Raw genomic sequence first — 19573 nt, forward strand, 5'->3', positions numbered from 1 at the left:
AGGAGTCGAGAAACCTGGCTTAGGCCCCCCGAAAGGCGGGACCTTCCTTCGGGCCCTTTTCTGCTTGTTTTTTTTTTTTTTTTTTTTTTGCTATGACAGTGGAGGGGGAAGAGTTACTGGGGTTCCCGGAGAGCTTTCCAGCGCTGCCAGGGAAAACCCCTAATCCCGCCGGCTGAGGTGGAGCCTCCGCGGCACCGGCAATAGGGACGCGTCCCCTTTAAGGCGCCAGCTCGCCGGCGCCGGCGGCGGCCGGAAGTGTGGAAGCCCGGCCTGGCGGCGGCGGCGACGGGCCCAACCGTGGCGGCCTGTGCGCATGCTCCGTCGCCCGCCCGCCCTGGCCGCTCGCCGCCCGCCCGCCCGACGGAGACGGTGAGGAGGGGGAGGGGTGGGCGCGCGGGCGCGGGGCGGGGTGGGGGCGGGGGGCGGGCGCGGGGGCCGCGCGGCGGCCGGCGAGGGCGGGCGGGCGGGCGCGCAGGGGGCGGGGGGCTGCTGCCTCCGCGGGCGCCTCCCCACGCCCCGTGCGTGCCGCCGCCGCCGCCGGGGAGCGAGCGGACGTCGCGGCGCCGCGGGGGGGTGGGGGGACGCTGCCGCGGGGGCCGCCCGAGCGGCCGGGCCGCCCCCAAGCGTGGCCGGCCGTCGGCGTGGCTCGGGCTCCGGCCCGGGTGTGAGGGCGGCGGGGCTGACCAGCCGTGGGCTGTGTGTGTGTGTGTGTGTGTGTGTGTGTGTGTGTGACGGGGGACCGGCGCCCCACGACCGAGGGTCCCGGAAGTCCTCGGTCCAAGGGCCAGCAGAGGTCAGGGAGACTCCGGACTGAGATCTAGACGCCCAGGGGATCCCGGGGCGCCCCGGCCCTAGGTGTGGGGATCTGGGTGGGGAGAGGAGGCCTTGGGTCCCGATCGTGGGGAGGGGGGAGAGCGGACGGATGCCTGCCCGGGAGGAGACACCCCCCCTCGGCAGAGCGATGGGGAATAGGGTACCGAGGAAAGTAGGGTACCAGCTTCCCCGGGGGAGGGCGCGGTCGAGGCCCTGGGGCTATCCTGTCAAGGGGACTAGAGCCTGCTGGTTTTCCGATGACGGGGACACTAGGAAGAGGCGCTCCGAGGGGGAAGTGAGCCAGGCCCGGGTCACCCCCAGCTGCGGGGGCGGAAGGAAGGCGAGCTGAGCTGCCCGGAGCCGGAGCGAGGGGCTCCTAACGGGCAGCTGGAGGGGGTGGGGGTGGGCTACTGCGTCACGGGAGGGAGCCACCTGTCTTGCTGCGGGCTGAAGGGTGTGGCTAATGAGAGAAAGGAGGTTAGGGTACTCCTGCTCTAGTAAGTGACCCAGGACTGGGCCAGGTGTCTTGAGGGGAGAGCAGAGTGTTTTGACTAGGACCGCCTATGTGAAGCAGGCTTGCTGGGCTCTTCAAAGAGCAGGGCCAGAGCCCTGGAGTCGGCCCAAAAGGAGAGGATTTTTCAAAACCACTTCCTACTACCACCAACAAGGAGGAAGACTTGGGAGTTGCTGCACGAAGTGTGTTTTTCCTCCTTGCACAGGCACTATTGAATAATGCTAGCCTTAGGGGGATTCTTTCCTAATAGTTACCAGCGTGCTTTTGCAGACTGGTTGCTTAAATTCTTGGATTTTCTCCCACATGACAGCTCTGGGTGTGTTAGCTGTGCTTACTGTCTACTGACCTAAGTGAGTCTCACATTGTCAGTGAGGCAGCTTGAATCCCACTTTGATTTTGCCCTAGGCAGGAGTCCCCTCAGTTGACTCTGAAGAACTCTCTTATCCTAATGTCTTCCCTCAGCCCCCCAACACCCACATAGGCTTTCTCCATCCTGTGACATACAGGGACTTCCTATGCTCTGGGGACCTCCTGCCGTGTGCTCCTGTGTAATCTCTTGGCTTTGTTACATCCAAATCACGTAGCAAAAGCATGAGAAGGATCAGGGCCAGGCAGGGGAAGCCAAGTTTTGGCTTTTAAGTAGTGAGAAGTTTTAATCTGAACATTTCTTGAGACTAAGCACAATCCACAAAAGTTCTAGTGGAGTGTGGAATAAACAAATGATGCCATTAAGAAATTTCAGATTATTTGGCATTTATTGTTTTCAACTACCAGTTGGGTGTTCCTGCAATCATGTTATGTTTATTTTTACTTCCAACATAGAATGCTACCATGTTTGAGACATTGTCAAGACACAAATGAGTCATCCAAATAGGTCAAGTGTCATTTTAGTTTTCTGAAAGCATATGTGAGCTCATATGTTTGCTTTGAGCACACCTTTAATTTTTTTTGAAATAACAATATACCTTTTATTAAAAATTGGCATATTTCTGTGTGTGTGTGCATTCTCTGGCATGACAAAATGGTGTGATTTCACCAGGTATAGTTGAAAGTCCCTTCCACAAAACAGCCAGAGGACCCACTCAGTCATCTTGTCTCCAGAGCTTTTGTTGCTAGCAACTAGGGCTGCTTTGCAGTTTACACTCAGCTCCAAGAGATGACCTTGCACTTAGCCCATGTAGTCTACAGAGCTGGTTTCTGGTTACCCGCTAAGAATATAGTATCTAGGGTAATGAGAGATATTCAACCCAAACCTGCTTCTCTAAAGAATGGAGGAATTGCCGCGTTAAAACAGACATTTGGGGCCCTGCATGGTTGCCACGTTAAAACAGACATCTGGGGCCCTGCATGGTAGCCTTATGGCTAAAGTCCTTGCCTTGCACACACCAGGATCCCCTGTGGGCACTGATTCATATGTCAGTGGCCCTGCTCCCATCTAGCTCCTTGATGTGGCCTAAGAAAGCAGTCGAGAATGGCCCAAAGCCTTGGGACCCCCGCACCTGCGTGGGAGACCCGGAAGAGGCTCCAGGCTCCTGGCTTTGGACTGGCTCAGCTCCGGCCGTTGTGGCTACTTGGAGAGTGAATCAACAGTCTCTCTGTGTATCTAACTTTCCAATAAAAAAAAAATCTTTAAAAAATGATAAACCAGACATCTGTCTCTGACATTGAGCATTATGAATGATTATTGTTGTCTTCTCTAATAAACTCTGAGAAGCTTAGAGGAGCATCCAGCACATTCCTTCCGGGTGCCCAGGCGTGGGAGGGGTTGGGAGTGAAATAGGAGTTCCTACTGAGGAAACATTAATCAAGTTAGTCAACCATGTATTTCAGAATGCCGTGGAGAGGACTCAATCTTAGGGTGGAAGATTGAAATGAACAACATCCTTCTAATTCTGCTGCTGTAACTTATTAATTTACCTAAGCCACTATTTTAAAATTTAGAACACTTTTTTGAATAATAGTTATATCAATTTATGAACTCCAAAAAGTTGCTTTAAAAAGGCTTGTATTTCGCATGCAGTAAATTCATAGAATAATTCTTACTCTAAAAAAGTACTTTCAAGAAATTTAGAAATCAGTGGCTTAGGTAAATTAACAGAATATACCAGCCAGAATTAGAAGGATGCCTGTAACAAATTTTGCACTCTAAGGGTGCGTCCCCTTTGATGGTCTGCAGAAGTGACTGACTAACTTCCTGATTAGTATGTTTCTCAATAAGAAACTCATTTTATTCCTTACCGTCCCAAACCTTGAAACCAAAGAAAAATGTTTGCTACGGCTCTTCTCACAGTTTATTAGAGGAGATTATTTAAGTTAATTAAATGTGTAATACTAAAAAAACAGTGTTTAACAATATCCAATTCATGTTAGCTTGATTGTTTTTTTAAAATTTTCAGATTATTTACTTATTTAAAAGAGTGACAGAGACAGATTTGCTCCACAGATGCCCACAGTAGCAGGAGATGGGCCATTATGAAGCCAGGAGCCAGGAACTCCATCTGGGTCTCCCACATATCTGACAGGAGCTCAAGTACATAATATCTGACTTTGCAATTACAAAAAAAATTTTTAAAAATCTGTTACTTTGTTATTTTGCTTATTTATTTGAAAAGGCAGATTTTTTTTTTTTGGTTAAGATTTATTTTTATTGGAAAGTTACATATACAGAGAGAAGGAGAGACAGGGAGAAAGATTTTCCATCCGTTCATTCACTCCCCAAGTGATTGCAGTGGCTGGAGCTGAGCTGATCCAAAGCCAGGAGTTAGGAGGCTGTTCCAGGTCTCCCACGTGGGTACAAGATCCCAAGGCTTTGGGCCGTTCTCGACTGCTTTCCCAGGCCACAAGCAGGGAGCTGGATGGGAAGTGGAGCAGCCGTGATTAGAACCCGTGCCCATGTGGGATCTCAGCACGTGCAAGGCAAAGACATTAGCCCATAGGGAAAGATATTCTGTAGCTGTTTCATTCTCAGATGCTACAATAGCCAGGAATAGGCCAGTTGGAACCAGTAGCCAGAAATTCCATTCAGACCTCCCGTATGGGTGGCAAGATCCCCAGTACTTGGGCCTTCAGTCGCTGCCTCCAGATGCATTAGCAGGAAGCTGGATCGGAAGTGTGAAGTAGTTGGGAGTTGAACCAGGCGCTCCATGTGGCAGCCAAGTACCTGCCCTACTCTGAGCTGCATTAAAATCAAGGTGTGCCTAGTGCGAGGCACTGCTTTCCTCTGCAGTTTTCTGAAGGAGGTGTCAGCCAAGGTCGTCTCGCTGCTCATTCTGAGACAAAAGGGCATTAGAAAGGCCCTAGGAAAGCAGACACTGTGGCACAGCTACTTAAAAAAGAACAAAAAGAAGTATTTCCTAGAGGTCATATGTAAATTGAATTCAGCCTTCATTAGAGATCTAAGGTACGCAAGCCATCTTACCCTTACCATGAAGTTCAGTTTAGTTAATTCACAGATTCTTATTTTCTTAATTGTAAAGATTTGTTTATTTGAAAGTTCCAGAGAGGGTGTGGTCTTCCGTCCTCTGGTTTGCTCCCAAAATGGCCACATGCTGGAGCTGGATCAATCCAAAGTCAGGAGCCAGGAGCTTCTTCTGGGTCTCCCACGAGCTGAATGGGAAGGGGAACAGCTGGGACGTGAACCGGCACCCATATGGGATGCTAGCACTTAAAGCTGGAGGATTAGCCTGCTGAGCCATGGTGCTGGCCTTGCACCAGTCCTTCTTCCACGACAGAACACTGATGGGGTATCATGAGTGATTGGACAGAATATAGACAGGATTTCTGCTGTCCAGGACCAGTGGGATGAAACTATCAGTGACTAGAATCATTTTTTAGAAAACAAATAAGCAAAGCCTGGTTTGTAGTGCTTGTCAATTTCTGTGATGTGTGTATTTCTCACATCACTGTCTCAGTCTACCAACTTGATGTCCCCAAACTCAGCACTGAGATGAGAGGCGGACAGTCAGTTCTCCAGAGCTTATAGAGTTGGCTCCAGCTCATCACTGGATGAATCACACGTTCTGAGAAAATCTACAACAGCAAGTGAGTGCTAAGGCATTCCTGAAAGATGAGAACTTATGTCAGCCCCTTCTCATAGTTCCTGTCCTTTTCAGAGGGTCGTGACTTTTGGGGTAGAGGTGGCAGTTGTTGCCTTGACATTGCTTTCCTGTGGTTGCCATCTTTTCAAACTAGGTGAAGTTACCGGTGCTTCTTGTTTCTGACAGCAGTCCCCTCTATTGGACTTCATGTGAAAGATGGCTAATGCGGAAGTGAGCGTCCCAGTGGGGGATGTGGTTGTGGTGCCCACCGAAGGAAATGAGGGAGAGAACCCCGAGGACACTAAAACCCAGGTGATCTTGCAGTTGCAACCTGTGCAGCAAGGGTAAGTGGCTAGAATATTTGGATTTCCTGAAACTCTCGGGGAGGGTGTTTTCGCTTTTTTAAAAGATTGATTGGTTTGAAAGTGTAAGAGACAGAGGAAGAGGAATCTTCTATTCACTGTTACGCCCCCAATGGCCACAGCAATTCTCCATCTGGGCTCACTTGGGTGGCAGGAACCCAAGTAGTTGAACTATCATCCACTGCTCCCAAGTATGATGGCAGGAAGTAGAGTAACTGGGCCTCAGGCCGGACCTCAGGCTGGTGCTCCAGTGTGGGCTGCAGGCAGCTTAGCTTGCCAACTATGCCATAAAGCCCTTCCCTACTTTCTGTTTTTCTTTATTCTTTTCTTTTTTCTTTTCCGTCCTTCCTTCCTCCTTCCCTCCCTCCCTTCTTTCCTTCTTCCTTTCCTTCCTTCTTCCTTTCCTTCCTTCCTTTATTTTTTTTTAAAGATTATTAATTTGAAAGGCAGAGTGAGAGAGAATCTTGCATCTGCTGGCTCATTCCCCAAATGGCTGCAAGTGCCAGGACTGGACCAGGCCAAAGCCAGGAGCCAGAAAGCTCTTCCAGGTTTCCCACAGGTATGAAAGAGACTCGAGTGCCTGAGTTATCGTCTGCTGCTTCCAGGCACTTTAGCAGGGAGCTGGATTGGAAGTGAATTAGCCAGGATCTGGAAGATGCTCTAATCTGGGATGTCAGCATCCCAAACAGTGGCTTGACCTTTTGTACCACAACATGAAGTGTTGGAAGAAATATATAGCACATTGGTTCTTAACATTATAGGATTTGCAGTTTAGTTGTAAAAATAATAATAATAAAAAAAATACAGGGGTTGGCGTTGTGGTTTAATGAGTAAAGCCTTTGCCTGTAACACTGGCGTCTCCCAATGTTTCAGTGCTGGTTTGAGTCCCAACTGCTGCAGTTACAATCTCTGTTAATGTGCTTTGGAAAGCAGCAGAAGATGGTTCAGGTCCTTGGCCCCTGCATCCCTGGCTGCTGGCTTCAATCCTGCCCAATCTTAGCTGATATGGCCATTTGGGGAGTGAACTATTTGGAAGATGGCTTACTCCCCCCCACCCCCCTCTCTCTCTTTGTAACTACTTTTCAAATAAATAAAGATTTCAAAAAGTACATATATGAGGGAGGATTGAAAAAGAGTTTGTGGGAATAAGTGTTTGGTGCAGCTGTTAAGATGCTATTTGAGATGTCCATTCTTTTTTGGGGTTCCTGGGTTCAAGTCCTGGCTCTAGTGCCAATTCTAGTTGCCTTGCTGGAAGGCAGCAGATGGTGGTCACGTGAACAGGTCCCTGCCACCCCTGTGGGAGACTTGGATTGAGTTCTTGGCTCCTGGCTGTTGCTGCTCAGTCCCAGCTGTTGTAGGTGTTTGGGGAGTGAATCGGTCGGTAGGAGACCTTTTGCTGTCTCTGTCTATGTTCATTTCACATGAATCAGTAAAAAGATGATATGCATTTTTTGTTTGCTTTTTGAAGCAATAGAGATTACCTATATGGCAAAAATCTGAGAAATGCTGAAGCACTTAGGAAGTGCTTTGTAGCTCACAGGAACACTGATTTTGGAAGAATTGTATTTAAAAGGCAGAATAACAGGGAGAGCAGGAGAAAGAGAGAGAGAATGCAATATCTTCCATCCAGATGCCTGCAGTTGCTGGGGCTGGGTTAGGTCAAGATCCTTCCTGGGCTCTGACAGGCATGACAGGGATCCAAGTGCTTAGCCCATCATCCACTGCTTCCCAAGGTGCCAAAACAGGAGGCTGGATGGGAAATGCTGATGGGCCTCAGTTCCAGGTAGGTGTTCCAGCAGTGACTTAACCTGTGTGTCACAACCTGCTCCAGTAATTTCTTTTAAAATGTTTATTTATTTCCAAGGCAGACAAACAGAGGCAGATACTCAAAACTAGACAGACATGAGAAATTCTGTCTCCTGGTCCATTCCCTGTGCCCATGATGGCCAGGACTGGGCTAGCTGAAACCAGGGACCACGGACTCAATCCAGGACTCCCACATGATTGGCAGGAACCTAATTTATTTCAGCCATCACCTGCTGTCTGCCTGGGTTTATTTTGCTAGTAAGCTGTACCCTCTGATAGGAAATGTGGGCATCTTTTTATTTTCTTTTAAAGATTTTTTTTTTAATATTGGAAAGGAAAATTATAGAGAGAAGGAGAGACAGAAAGGTCTTCCATCCACTGGTTCACTCCCTTTTTCTCCCTCTTTCTGTGTAACTCTGCTTTTCAAAAAAGTGTATCTTTTAAAAACTAAGTAAATAAATGGCTGTAATGGCCAAGGCTGGGTCAGGTTGAAGTCAGAATCCAGGAGCTTCCTTCCTCTGAGTCTTCCACATGGGTGCAAGGTGCCCAAGAACTTGGGCTATCCTCTACTGCTTTCCCACCTGCTTTAGCAGGGAGCAGCTTCTTTTTTTTTTTTTTTTTTTTTTTTTTAAAGATTTATTTTTATTATTTTTTTATTGGAAAGGCGGATATACAGAGAGGAGAGACAGAGAGGAAGATCTTTCCGTCCGATGATTCACTCCCCAAGTGAGCGCAACGGGCCGATACTATGCCGGTCCGAAGCCAGGAGCCTCTTCCGGGTCTCCCACGCGGGTGCAGGGTCCCAAAGCTTTGGGCTGTCCTCGACTGCTTTCCTGGGCCACAAGCAGGGAGCTGGAAGGGAAGCGGGGCCGCCGGGATTAGAACCGGCGCCCATATGGGATCCCAGGCGTGCAAGGCGAGGACCTTTAACCACTTGCGCCACCGCGCCGGGCCCTTCTTTTTTTTTTTTTAAGATTTATTTATTTATTTTAAATATTAATTTTTATTCGAAAGTCATAGAGAGAGGAGAACAGAGAGGAAGATCTTCCATCCAATGATTCACTCCTCATGAGGCTGCAATGGCTGAAGCTATGCCAGTCCGAAGCCAGGAGCCTGGAAGCTCCTCTGGGTCTCCCATGCTGGTGCAGGATCCCAAGGCTTTGAGCCATCCTCGACTTTTCCCAGGCCACAAGCAGGGAGCTGGATGGGATCGGAGCTGCTGGGATATCAACCGGTGCCCATTTCAGATCCTGGCACATGTAAAGCAAGGACTTTAACTACCTGGCTACCGTGCCGGGCCTCTTTGGGGTTACTTTAGACATTGTGAATTCGCATAGTCCCGTGGGATATCCAAATGTCTTTATCTATCTAGCTAACCTGTGTCCTTTGTGAAATTCAGAGGGGAGATATGTTCTAAAGGTGTGTCACTTGAAGGTAGACAATTACGTGACGAAGATTATTCAGGGAGTGCTTTTAAATAATTAAATAACGTGCAAAAAACAGCACATTGGGCTATTACAGAAACTAAAGAACGTCAATGGGGCAGGCATTTAGCTTAGAAGTTAAAAGATCCTCATGTCCCGTTTTGAAACACCTGGAGTTAAGATCAGGCTCTGATGTCGGATTCCAGCTTCCTGCTAATGCAGACCCTGGAAGGCAATGATGATTGCTCAAGTAATTGGGTTCCTGCTATCCATGTGGGAGATCTGAATTGCATTCCTATTTTCTGGCTTCTGCTTGACTTAGTCTTGGCCACTGTGGCATTTGAAATATGAACCAGTAGGCAGAAGTGCACTCTCCTACGGTCTCTCTCTGTCTCAAGTATAATCAAAACAGAAAAAAGTCATAGTGTATCATGTTAGGTTAAGAGTCCATACATAATTGACACATTTAGAGAATCTGTGACATGTAACCTTCCCTAAATGGTGCCTCTAGTTAATATCTAGTTACTTTGAGTGTAATTTCTCTATCACCTCTCTCTCTTGTTTTGAAAGACAGAGAAAAAGAGAGAGAGGGAGTGATCCTCTGTCAGTTCACTTCCAAAAGCCTGTGGTAGCCTCGGCCCGCTGCAGTTAAGAGCCTTAGCTTCACTCTAGGTCTCCCTTGTGAGAGGCTTAAAGGGGCTCTAGCATTTGAGCCATGTTACTTTCCAGGGTGTGCATTAAGAGGAAGCTGGAATTGGAAGCAAAACAGGGACCCCAAACCAAACTCTCTTAGCGAATGTGGATGTTCTAAGCTTGTTTCAAGTGCTGTGCTAAATGTGCACTTCCTCTATTTTTTCTGCACTAGGCTTTGTTCATGTCAATAGTTTTGTTATTGTGCCTTAGTAAATGCTAAAGCATTTTTTTTAAAGTGCTAGAATCTGGATTCCAGCAAACATCAACAAGCATGATCAACATGTTTTCAACTGTCAGCAATATTAATGTTTAGTCTTGTCAAGTCAGATCCCTGGGGTAAAACTCACTATGTTACCAGCATTGAAAGTTACAAATGGAAGAGTCTGATGAAATATTGTAGCAAGAACTACTTTCTGTTGTGTTGAAGAGAGTTATTCTTTTCCAAGACTGGCTGTTGAGCAGACGTGGGCAGCCGGAAGCAAACTATCTACTCAAAGCACTGATACAGATTGTAAAGTATATTATTTGTTTTGAGATAGATTGAAGCAAATTTTAACCCCATGCTGTGAATATTAATTTTTTCATGATTTATGTAGTTTGTTTATCGATGGACACTTTTACAACAGGATTTATGAAGCTGGGTCGGAAAACAACACGGCAGTTGTAGCAGTAGAAACTCACACGATACACAAAATTGAAGAAGGGATTGGTAAGCCTCTTTGTTACTCTGGTACCTCTGACCTTAGCCTCTTTGTGCCTTCCATTTCCCCCCACCCAGTATGCCTTGCTGGTAGCACAGCCATCAGTTGGATAGTAGCATATTGAGGGGCAACGGTGACTAAGATGGTTTAGTAACAGCTTACTAGGGTAGCTGAAAAGATTTTTTTTTTGTCTATAAAAATGGCAAAAAGATTGGAACTTGAGGATTGATTCTGTCATTGGAAAAGTTGCTGATGAAGACTGTTAAGTTACTGACTAGTAGACAGACAGTAAGAAGAAACTTTGGAATTTCACTAACCTGACAGAATTCTGCTTTCTTACATCTTAACTTGTGTGCTCGGGAGTCTCTTTATCTTTCACAGGACCATCCACTTATATATAATGTAAAAGATAACCACTCCTTCACAGGATTATTGTAAGAAATAAGATTAAGTGTGTAGAAGTACGTAGTGGCTTCTGGTGCGTAGTGGGAGCTTGGTAAGAGCTAGCTGTGAGAGCAGACTACCAGAGGATTCCTCAACAGTACCAGCAAGAGTGAACTGTTACCCCACAGAGCATCCAGGAGGCCAGAAACTTGAATTTAAGCTTTAGGGAAGTGATGCTGGGTAAATAACTGATTTCTCCCCTTCCCCCACTTTTAGATGCCAGCACTATAGAAGCAAATGAGGATATGGAAATTGCTTATCCCATAACTTGTGGGGAGAGCAAAGCCATCCTTCTTTGGAAGAAGTTTGTATGTCCTGGAATAAATGTGAAGTGTGTCAAGGTAATTGTCTTTTTTTTTTTTTTCTATTTAAAAGATTCGCTACTAATTTTAAAGACAGACCTGGTAGGAGAACCTTGGGGTTGCCCGTGCTAGACTGCACCTGCTGGTTACAGTGAGAGAGAAAGCTTCCATTAGCTGGCTCACTCCCCAAATGGCCACAGTGAGGGATGGGTCAGGCCAGAACTCGGAACATGGAATGCCACCTCGTCTCTCATGTGGGTGGCAAAAGCCTAAGCACTTGGGCCATCTTCTGCTATTCAGGAAGCATTGGCAAGGTGCTAGATGAGAATTGAAGCAGCTGGAATTTGAACTGGGTTTCATATGGGATGCCAGCATCCCAGATTGTGGCTTAACCTGCTGTCATGACAGCACTGCCTGACTTGGATTTAAGTCTCACTGAGTATAAAACCTGTAAGAGAGAACTTACTTGTTTGCTAGTTTATCCTCAGCAAGAATATGGTGCTTGATATATAGTAAATGATCAACATTTTTTAAATCAATGCGATCCAATCTGTCACTGCACTAGCTAGATGATCTTAAATAAGTTATTCAATACATCAAATCTCATTTGCTAAAACAGAAATAATTGTGTATTATTCTACTATGTAAGACTGCTAGATTAAATACTGTATGTAAAATGTCTTACACTGATGTGCATGGTCATAGTTTATTTGAAAAAGTTATGGACCAATGGGTGGTGGTAGGGTGCCTGCCACTCTACAACGGGTACCATGCCAACTGGGGCTGTGCATTGTACAGGGAGGGCAGTCTGGGAACAGGGCCACTAGGGCTTGTTTGATATGTAAGGACTATTGTACCAGCAGGTAATTTAGGGAGATGAGATGGATGAATCAAATGGGGCAAATTGGAGGACTTCCCTGGGCCAGACCAAGGCGTGTGGAGGTGCTCACAGAAGCTGGGGCTAGGAGGCCAGACTGTATCGCAGCACCTGTCTGTGCTTGCGAGGGCTGTGTTTGAGGGCAGGCATAGTAGGGTTTGTTGAAGTTGTCCTAAGTAGTCCACAGCATCCATGCGCACATATGCCAGTCAGGGCTGGGGGTGGACTACACCTGGCTGGGATAGGCTACAACACCTGCTGGCACACCTAAAAGTTGGAATCAGGGATAGTTTGTGCTGTGTTGGGCTAGGCCACGATGAGTTCTGGCTAGAGCTGAAACTGGGGATGGGCTGGACTGGACTGCGTTGCAGCACCCACCAGTGCACATAAGAACTGAGCATGGGGAAGGATAGAACTGGACTAGGCTGCAGCATCCACTGGGCAAATGCTGGGCTAAGGACAGACCTGGTAGAAGAACTTTGGGGTTGCCCCTGCTAGGCTGTAGCTGCTGGCACAATCAAGATTAGAACTGGAGGCAGTGTGAGCCAGGCTAGGCTGTACATCTGTTGGAATATGTGAACCAGGATGGGGAAGCTAGGCTGGGATAGGCTGTAGCCCCCACCAGTTCACATGAGAGCTGGGTTGCTGGGTTTGGGGACAGGCCTTGCTGGGCTAAGATAGCATTTACTGATTAGTGTTGGGGCTGAGGGTGGGCCATAACTGGGTGGGCTGCAGCATCTACCCACACATGTGAGAACTAGGGCTGGGGGCTGGCCTGATAGGGATTCTTTGGGGTTGGCTGACTACGCTACAGCACCCACCTGTGCATGAGAGAGCTAGGACTGGGGGCAGGCCAGGGCTGGATTTGGCTGCAGCAATCACTGGCGTGTGCTAAGAGTGAGCCTGATGGGGGTTCTTAGGGCTGTTCCAGCTAGGTTGTAGCACTTACTGATTTGTGTGAGTCAGAGCTGGGGGTAGGAATAACCAGCCAGCTACACTCACTGGGATGTGGGTTGCCTGGCACATGGGGCAGGCTAAGCCAGATCCTGTACCAGCTATGCACATGAGAGCCAGATCTGAGAACTCAGGTGAGGTTTTTTAGGGGTCTCCCCAGCTGGACCAATGTACTCCGTTCCTGACCTCAGAGAAATCACAGGCATGTAATATTGGGAGGGCACATTTAACAGAGAGAAGGAGATACAGAAAGATCCTCCCTCTGCTGGTTTACTTCCCAAGTAGCTATAATGGCCAGAGATGAGCCCATCTGAAGCCAAGAGCCAGGGGCCTCCTCCGGGTCTCCTATGCAGGTTCAGGATAACAGGACTTTGGGCCATCCTCCACTGCCATCCCAAGCCACAAACAGGGAGCTGATGGGAAATTGAGCAGCTGGGACACAAACCGGTGCCTATATGGGATTCCAGTTGTGTAAGACAACTATTTAGCCCCCTATCCATCATTTGGGCCCTGGCAAAACACATGTTGTGGTACTGGACCACCTCAGTTGATGTTGTCCATGCAATAGAGAACATACCCAGATACACACAAAAGACAAGATAGCCAACTCATTTAAGCCAAAAGAGGACCTCAAATACTTGTTCAAAGGAAAGGACAAGTTGAACAACATTCTTGGCCAGATTTTACAGCATGTACCTTGGTGAGACACTGAGATGGACATGGACATCCAGCAGCCCTTAAAGTGTCTCACTTCTGGTGCAAAATAACTTATCAGAACAATTAATATCACTCAGGTGACACTCTTAGAGCATTCTCCCTCTCATCAGAGTCTCTAAGGCAACATCAAACGGTCATCTCTGACTCCATGAGCAGATATAGACAGCGTGGAGTGGTGCATTTCATTTCCTCTCTGCTACCCTCACCTGCCTACACACAGAGGGCAAGCTGAAACATTTTACCCTCACCTTTGGAGTTGGAGACTCACATGGATCTCAACTCTCTCACCTATGTTAATACTTGAAAAAAATTTAAGCCATGGCATCATGATTCAGTTGGCTAATCCTTCCCATTGCAAACTCTGGGATCCCACAAGGACGCCATTCATATCCCTAACTGCTCCACTTCCCCATTTCCCTGCTTGTTTGGCCTGGGAAAACAGTGAAGGATGGTCTGCAACTGCACTTGCATGGGAGATCCAGAGGGATCTCCTGACTCCTGGCTTTGCACTGGCTCAGCTTTGGCCGGTGTGGCCATTTGGAGAGTAAACCAGCAGATGGAAGATCTTTTTCTCTGTCACTCCTCTATTTAAATCTGATTTTCCAATTAAAACAAATAAATCCTTAAAAGATTTAATTAAATAATTTAGAAAAATGCTATGGACCAATACTGTGGTACTCACTTCCCATAAGGGTGCTGGTTCAAGTCCTGGCTGCTCCACTTCTGATCCAGCTCTCTGCTAATGGCCTGGGAAAGCAGTGGAGGAAGGCCCATGTCTTTGGGCCATTACATCCCTGTGGGAGACCCAGAAGCTTCTGGCTTAGTATCAGATCTGCTTTGGCCATTGTAGACATTTGGGAAGTGAACTAGCAAATGGAAGATCTGTGTCTCTCTCTTTGCTTTTCAAATACAATTTTTAAAAAAAGATTTATTTTTATTACAAAGTCAGATATACAGAGAGGAGGAGAGATAGAGAGGAAGTGGAGCTGCCAGGATTAGAACCAGCGACCGTATGGGATCCCGGTGCATTCAAGGCGAGGACCTTAGCCATTAGGCCACGCCGCCAGGCCCTCAAATAAAAATTAATAAATCTTTCAAGAAAAAGAAAATATAATTGGTAAAAATAATCTTTATGAGAGCATAAGGTAGGAATAATTGTTTATTGTGTGTCCATTGGTAGCTACAGCTATACTCATAGATAGCAGTCACCAGAGTAGCATCTTGATTAGTAAAGATTGCAGTTTTGAGGCTCTGTAGTACGATTGATTTCTGCCACATTTATTCTTTCCACCACATCCTGAATATTGTCTTTAGGGCTAGATATGTTTATTTTGTTATTTGACCATCCTTCACAATGCTAGACCCCACCACCTGATCCAGGCATTCATGGATTTCAGATGCTTGTCAGCTTATCTCTTATCTTCCTTCTGAGTTTGATAGCTTTATTAGGAGATTGGATAGCCAGGGTTTGGGTAATACAAGGTATGACTTACAATGTCATCTGGATGGATTTTTCTTTTTAATGTAACAAATACAGCTAAGTTCACATTGGATTACTTTGGATTTCTTTTTCTGCTCTAGTTCAATGATCAGTTGATCAGCCCCAAGCATTTTGTTCATCTGGCGGGCAAATCCACCTTGAAGGACTGGAAGAGAGCCATTCGTCTGGGTGGCATCATGCTCAGGTAAGTGACTGCCAAGTTCAAGCCTCTTGAGAAACTTTGGGGCACTTAGTCTGATTGAATCTTGTCTTTTCTCCTCCTGCCCCCTTTTTTTGTTCAAGTTCTTTGTTTCCATTTTTTTTTGAAAGACAAAGAGAAAGAGAGACAGATTTCCCATCTGCTGCTTTATTCTGCTGTTTTCACAACAGCTGAGACTAGACTAGGTCAAAACCAGATCAAGAGAAACAATAGTAAGGACTCCAAAAGGCGCTCTGTCAAGCCGTGCAGGTGTATCAAGTGGCAGTGTAATTACTGTGCCACATGCCATCCCTCCTCCAGGAATTTTTAAATCCATCTTCCTGATATGTCTACCTTGGGAAGCAGCAATTAATCATTCAAACCCTTGTGGGATGCTAAGTGTGAGCCCTGGGCTCTTGGCTTCATTCTGGTTCAGCTCTAATTTTTATGTACACTTAGGGCATAGACTAGTAGATGAAAAATTTTCCCACTTCTTTCTCTTTGCTCTTCAAAATAAAAAGAAAGGGACAAGTGTGGTGGCTCAATTGGTTAATCCTCTGCCTGCGAGTACCAGCATTCCATGTGGATGCCTGTTTGTGTCCCAGCTGCTCCACTTCCTATCAAACTCTCTACGTGTTAGGAGGCCTGGGAAAGCAGAGGAGAGTAGCCCAAAACTTTGGGACCCTGTACCCATTTGGGAAACTTGGAAGAAGCTTCTGGCTTTGTTTTTTTGTTTGTTTGTGTGTTTTGTTTTTTAATGTTTATATAATTGACAGGAATAAACAAATGCCCATGAGGACCACTGAATAAATAGGGTGGGGAGGGTTGAGGTATGTAGGAAGGTGGGTGGAACAAATGCTTCCATTTTTCCTTTTCTTTCCTTTTCTCCTGTATGGGGAGGGGGAGGTGAGGAATTGGCAAGGGGCTGCCAGACTACATCAGTATGTGGGGATGGGGCTATCCACTTGATGCCATCTTAGAAACACTGATGTATAAGAGGATGTGTGGTCCTGACAGTGCGTGTCAGGACTGGGCCTCCTCAGTTGCTGATGCCTGTATAGTGGACATCATGTCCGGATGCACACGGGAGACATGACAGCCAGCTCATCTAGGCCAGCCGGGGATGTCAACTGCTTCCTCATAGGATAGAAGGCAAAACTGGTTGGACAATTTTCCTGGCCCAGCTTTGCAGCGTGTTCCTGGGTCTGTGGAGGAACTAAGATGGAATTTGTCAGCCATTAGACCTTGGAAAGATTTCTTCAACCCTTGAACAACGAAACCAACAACTTCTCAAAATTATCAAAACCACTCAAGTAACACCCTCGGAACATTGTTCTCTGCATTGGAGTCTCTAGGGAATCATCAAAGGACCATCCCCGCCTTTCCCTGGGGATACAGGAGAAAAAAAAACCAAAAGACAAGCATATGTCCTACCCACCTTCCTCCATGCCCACCCTAATCAGAGGCCCACATGGGCTTGTATACTTCTCAACTATGTAAAGAATTTTAAAAATAACATTTTTAAAAAGTGAGAAAATTTAAAAAATTAAATGGTCACAAACAAAAAAGCAAAATTAAAAATAGAAACTGATGCGGAGAAGAATTTGCAAGAGTATTGCTTGATTGATTTTGATAGTTTTGAGAAGCTGTTGGTTCTACTGCTCTAAAGTTCGCTGGCTGACAGAGTTCACCCCAGTGCATCCACTCACCCAGATACTTGCTGTCAATGTTTGGCCAGGAGAGTTGTCCAACCTATTTTGTTCTCCATTTTTCTTACTCAATGTCCTCTCGTGTTCCTCTTGTGCACTTGGGCATGCCATCCACTGCACAGGCATCAACAACTGAGGATATATGTAATCCAAGGTTGGACCACAAATCCTGTGATTCTTATGTGGCCGCAGTTTTGAGTCCAGTGGTCCAGTTGTGGAATCTCCCAAGAAACCTTACTTGAGGTGACCACAGACCCAACTCTTGCATGTGCCAGCCAGTACAAGGTCTAGTTCAGTACACCAGCTGTATCCTCTACACACATACGGTGATTATAGTTGCCTGGTCAGTTTGTCTTCAGCCCCACGTCCCATCACACCGATGGGTGCTGCTGCCTAGCCAAGCCCAGCATGCCAGAGAGGTCAGTTTGTCCTCAGCCCCACGTCCCATCACACCGATGGGTGCTGCTGCCTAGCCAAGCCCAGCATGCCAGAGACCTGGCTCTTATGTGCACCAACAGGAACTACAACCTAGTTGGGGTGATCCCCACTTAGCCCACCAGGCCTGCCCCCAGCCTCAGTTCCTGCATGTACTAGTATGTGCAGCAGACTAGTCCTATATGTGCCACATCCCAGTCAGACTCTTATATACACCTATGGGTGTTGCAGCTTAACTCAGCCTACCTCACCCCACGACCCAGTCCACACATAGGCTGATGGGTGCTGCCACCTTGTCCAGCTTGATGCACCCCCAGTCCTGGCTGTCATGAACACCAGCAGGAGCTATAGTTTCTCTACTAGGCCTAATCCCCATCCTGGATCTTGCACTTTTCTTTCTTTTCTTTTCCTTTCTTTCTGGTTTGTTTTTTTATTTATTTTTTGGGAAGGCAGTGGTTTTTTTTTTTGTTGTTTATTTCTTTTTAACTTTCAATGTCATTTTCCATGAACTATAAAAAAGAGATTTATTTTTTTATTTTCTTTTTTTAAATTATTTTTTATCTTTATGTATTTATTTATTAGAAGGTCAAATATACAGAGGAGAAGAGACAGAAAGGAAGATCTTCCACCCACTGATTCACTCCCCAAGTGGCCGCAACAGCCAGAGCTGAGCCATTCCAAAGGCAGGAGCCAGGAGCTTCTAAGTCTCCCACACAGCTGCTGAATCCCAAGGCTCTGGGCCATCCTCTACTGCTTTCCCAGGCCACAAGTAGAGAACTGGATGGGAAGTGGAGCAGCTGGGACACAAACCAGCACCCATATTTGAACCAAGCATATGCAAGGCAAGGATTTAGGCACTGAGCCATTGCATTGGGCCTGAATCTTGCACTTTCCAAGAGATACTGTGACCCAGCCTAACATGACTTGCATCCTGTCCCGGCACTTGCTAGCAGATGCTGTGGCAGTCAGGCCAGTTGTCACTTACCTTGGCCCTTGCATATGCCAGCATTGTAGTGGCTTGGCCTAGCTCATCCCTCACCTAGACCCAGCTCACATGCCTGCCAACAGTTGTTGCAGCTCTGCCCGGTCTGCCGCAAGTTCCAGCTCTCACACTCACCAGTAGGGGTTTGCACTGCAGCCTTCCCACAAGGTTCACTCCTGGCCTGGGGTCTTGTGTGTTCCAACGGGTGCTGTGGCTCAATTTGACATGTCCTGTCACACCTCATTATTGCTGGCCAGCCTGCCCCCAATCCCAGTTTATGCTGGCAGGTGGTGCACCCTAATCCAGCTTGGCTATCCCCCACTCTCGGCCCTAATATGACCTGGTGGGTATTGCATCTTAACCCCACCTGGCCCACACCCTGTCTTGACTCTTGCACTTGCCAGAGGTGTTGCTGACTGGCCTAGCCTGGCCTACTCCAGACCTGACCCACATGTGTGCTGATGGCCTGGCCTGGATTGCCCCCAGCCTTGGTTGTTACACTTACAAGCCAGGACTGTGTCTTTACAGGGGAGTTACCCAGGATCTCCTATCAGACCAGCTCCAAACTGTGGATTTTGTGCATACCAGTGGGTGTTTGGTTCAGCCTGATTTTGTCAACCAGTAGAGCTGACATTCACTAGTGGGTACTGTGGCTTTGACAGTCCAGCTTATATTCTCCCGTTGGTGGATGCTACAGCCCAATCCTTTCTGGCCCACCCTGCAGACCAGCTCACACTTGGTTCAGTGAGTGCTGCAACCTAGCTCAGCATGTCACATACCCACTCTGGCTCTTGGCTTTGGATTCGGTCAGTTCTGGCTGTTGAGGCCATTTGGGAAGTGACCTAAATCTTTCTCTCTGTCTCACTTTTTCTCTGTAAAATCTTGTTTTCCAATAAAATTATTTAACTTCAAAAAAAGAGGGGCAGAGAGATGGCTCAACTGGCTAACCCTCAGTCTGCAAGTTCTGAGATCTCATATGGGTGCTGGTTTATGTCCTGGCTACTCCCTTCCAGCTCCCTGCTTGTAACCTAGGAAAGTACCAGAGGATTGCCTATGGCCTTGGGACCCATTTGGGAGACCTGGAAGGGAATCCTGGCTCCTGACTTCAGATTGGTTCAGCTCTG

General features: G+C 47.1%; 1 protein-coding gene across 5 annotated transcripts in view; it reads left to right on the forward strand.

The window, feature by feature from the left end:
- Nucleotides 1–261: 261 nt before the first annotated feature.
- Nucleotides 262–19573, forward strand: part of GMEB1 (glucocorticoid modulatory element binding protein 1) — a 38725-nt gene continuing 19413 nt past the window's right edge. The window contains exons 1-5 of one of the 5 annotated variants that reach the window (XM_040974053.1): nucleotides 262–369; nucleotides 5551–5708; nucleotides 10276–10358; nucleotides 11011–11135; nucleotides 15226–15329. In XM_040974053.1, coding sequence (XP_040829987.1) covers nucleotides 5581–5708; nucleotides 10276–10358; nucleotides 11011–11135; nucleotides 15226–15329 — 440 coding nt within the window. In that variant the 5' untranslated portion in view covers nucleotides 262–369; nucleotides 5551–5580. Of the gene's footprint in view, nucleotides 370–4974; nucleotides 5369–5411; nucleotides 5709–10245; nucleotides 10359–11010; nucleotides 11136–15225; nucleotides 15330–19573 lie in introns of those variants that run through there. The other 4 variants (XM_040974050.1, XM_040974054.1, XM_040974051.1 and 1 more) reach the window with 4 other exon arrangements.

Source organism: Ochotona curzoniae, unplaced genomic scaffold (assembly GCF_017591425.1).
Source record: "Ochotona curzoniae isolate NIBS_2020 unplaced genomic scaffold, NIBS_Ocur_1.0 contig_2404, whole genome shotgun sequence".
In the NCBI taxonomy this organism is placed as follows: domain Eukaryota; kingdom Metazoa; phylum Chordata; class Mammalia; order Lagomorpha; family Ochotonidae; genus Ochotona; species Ochotona curzoniae.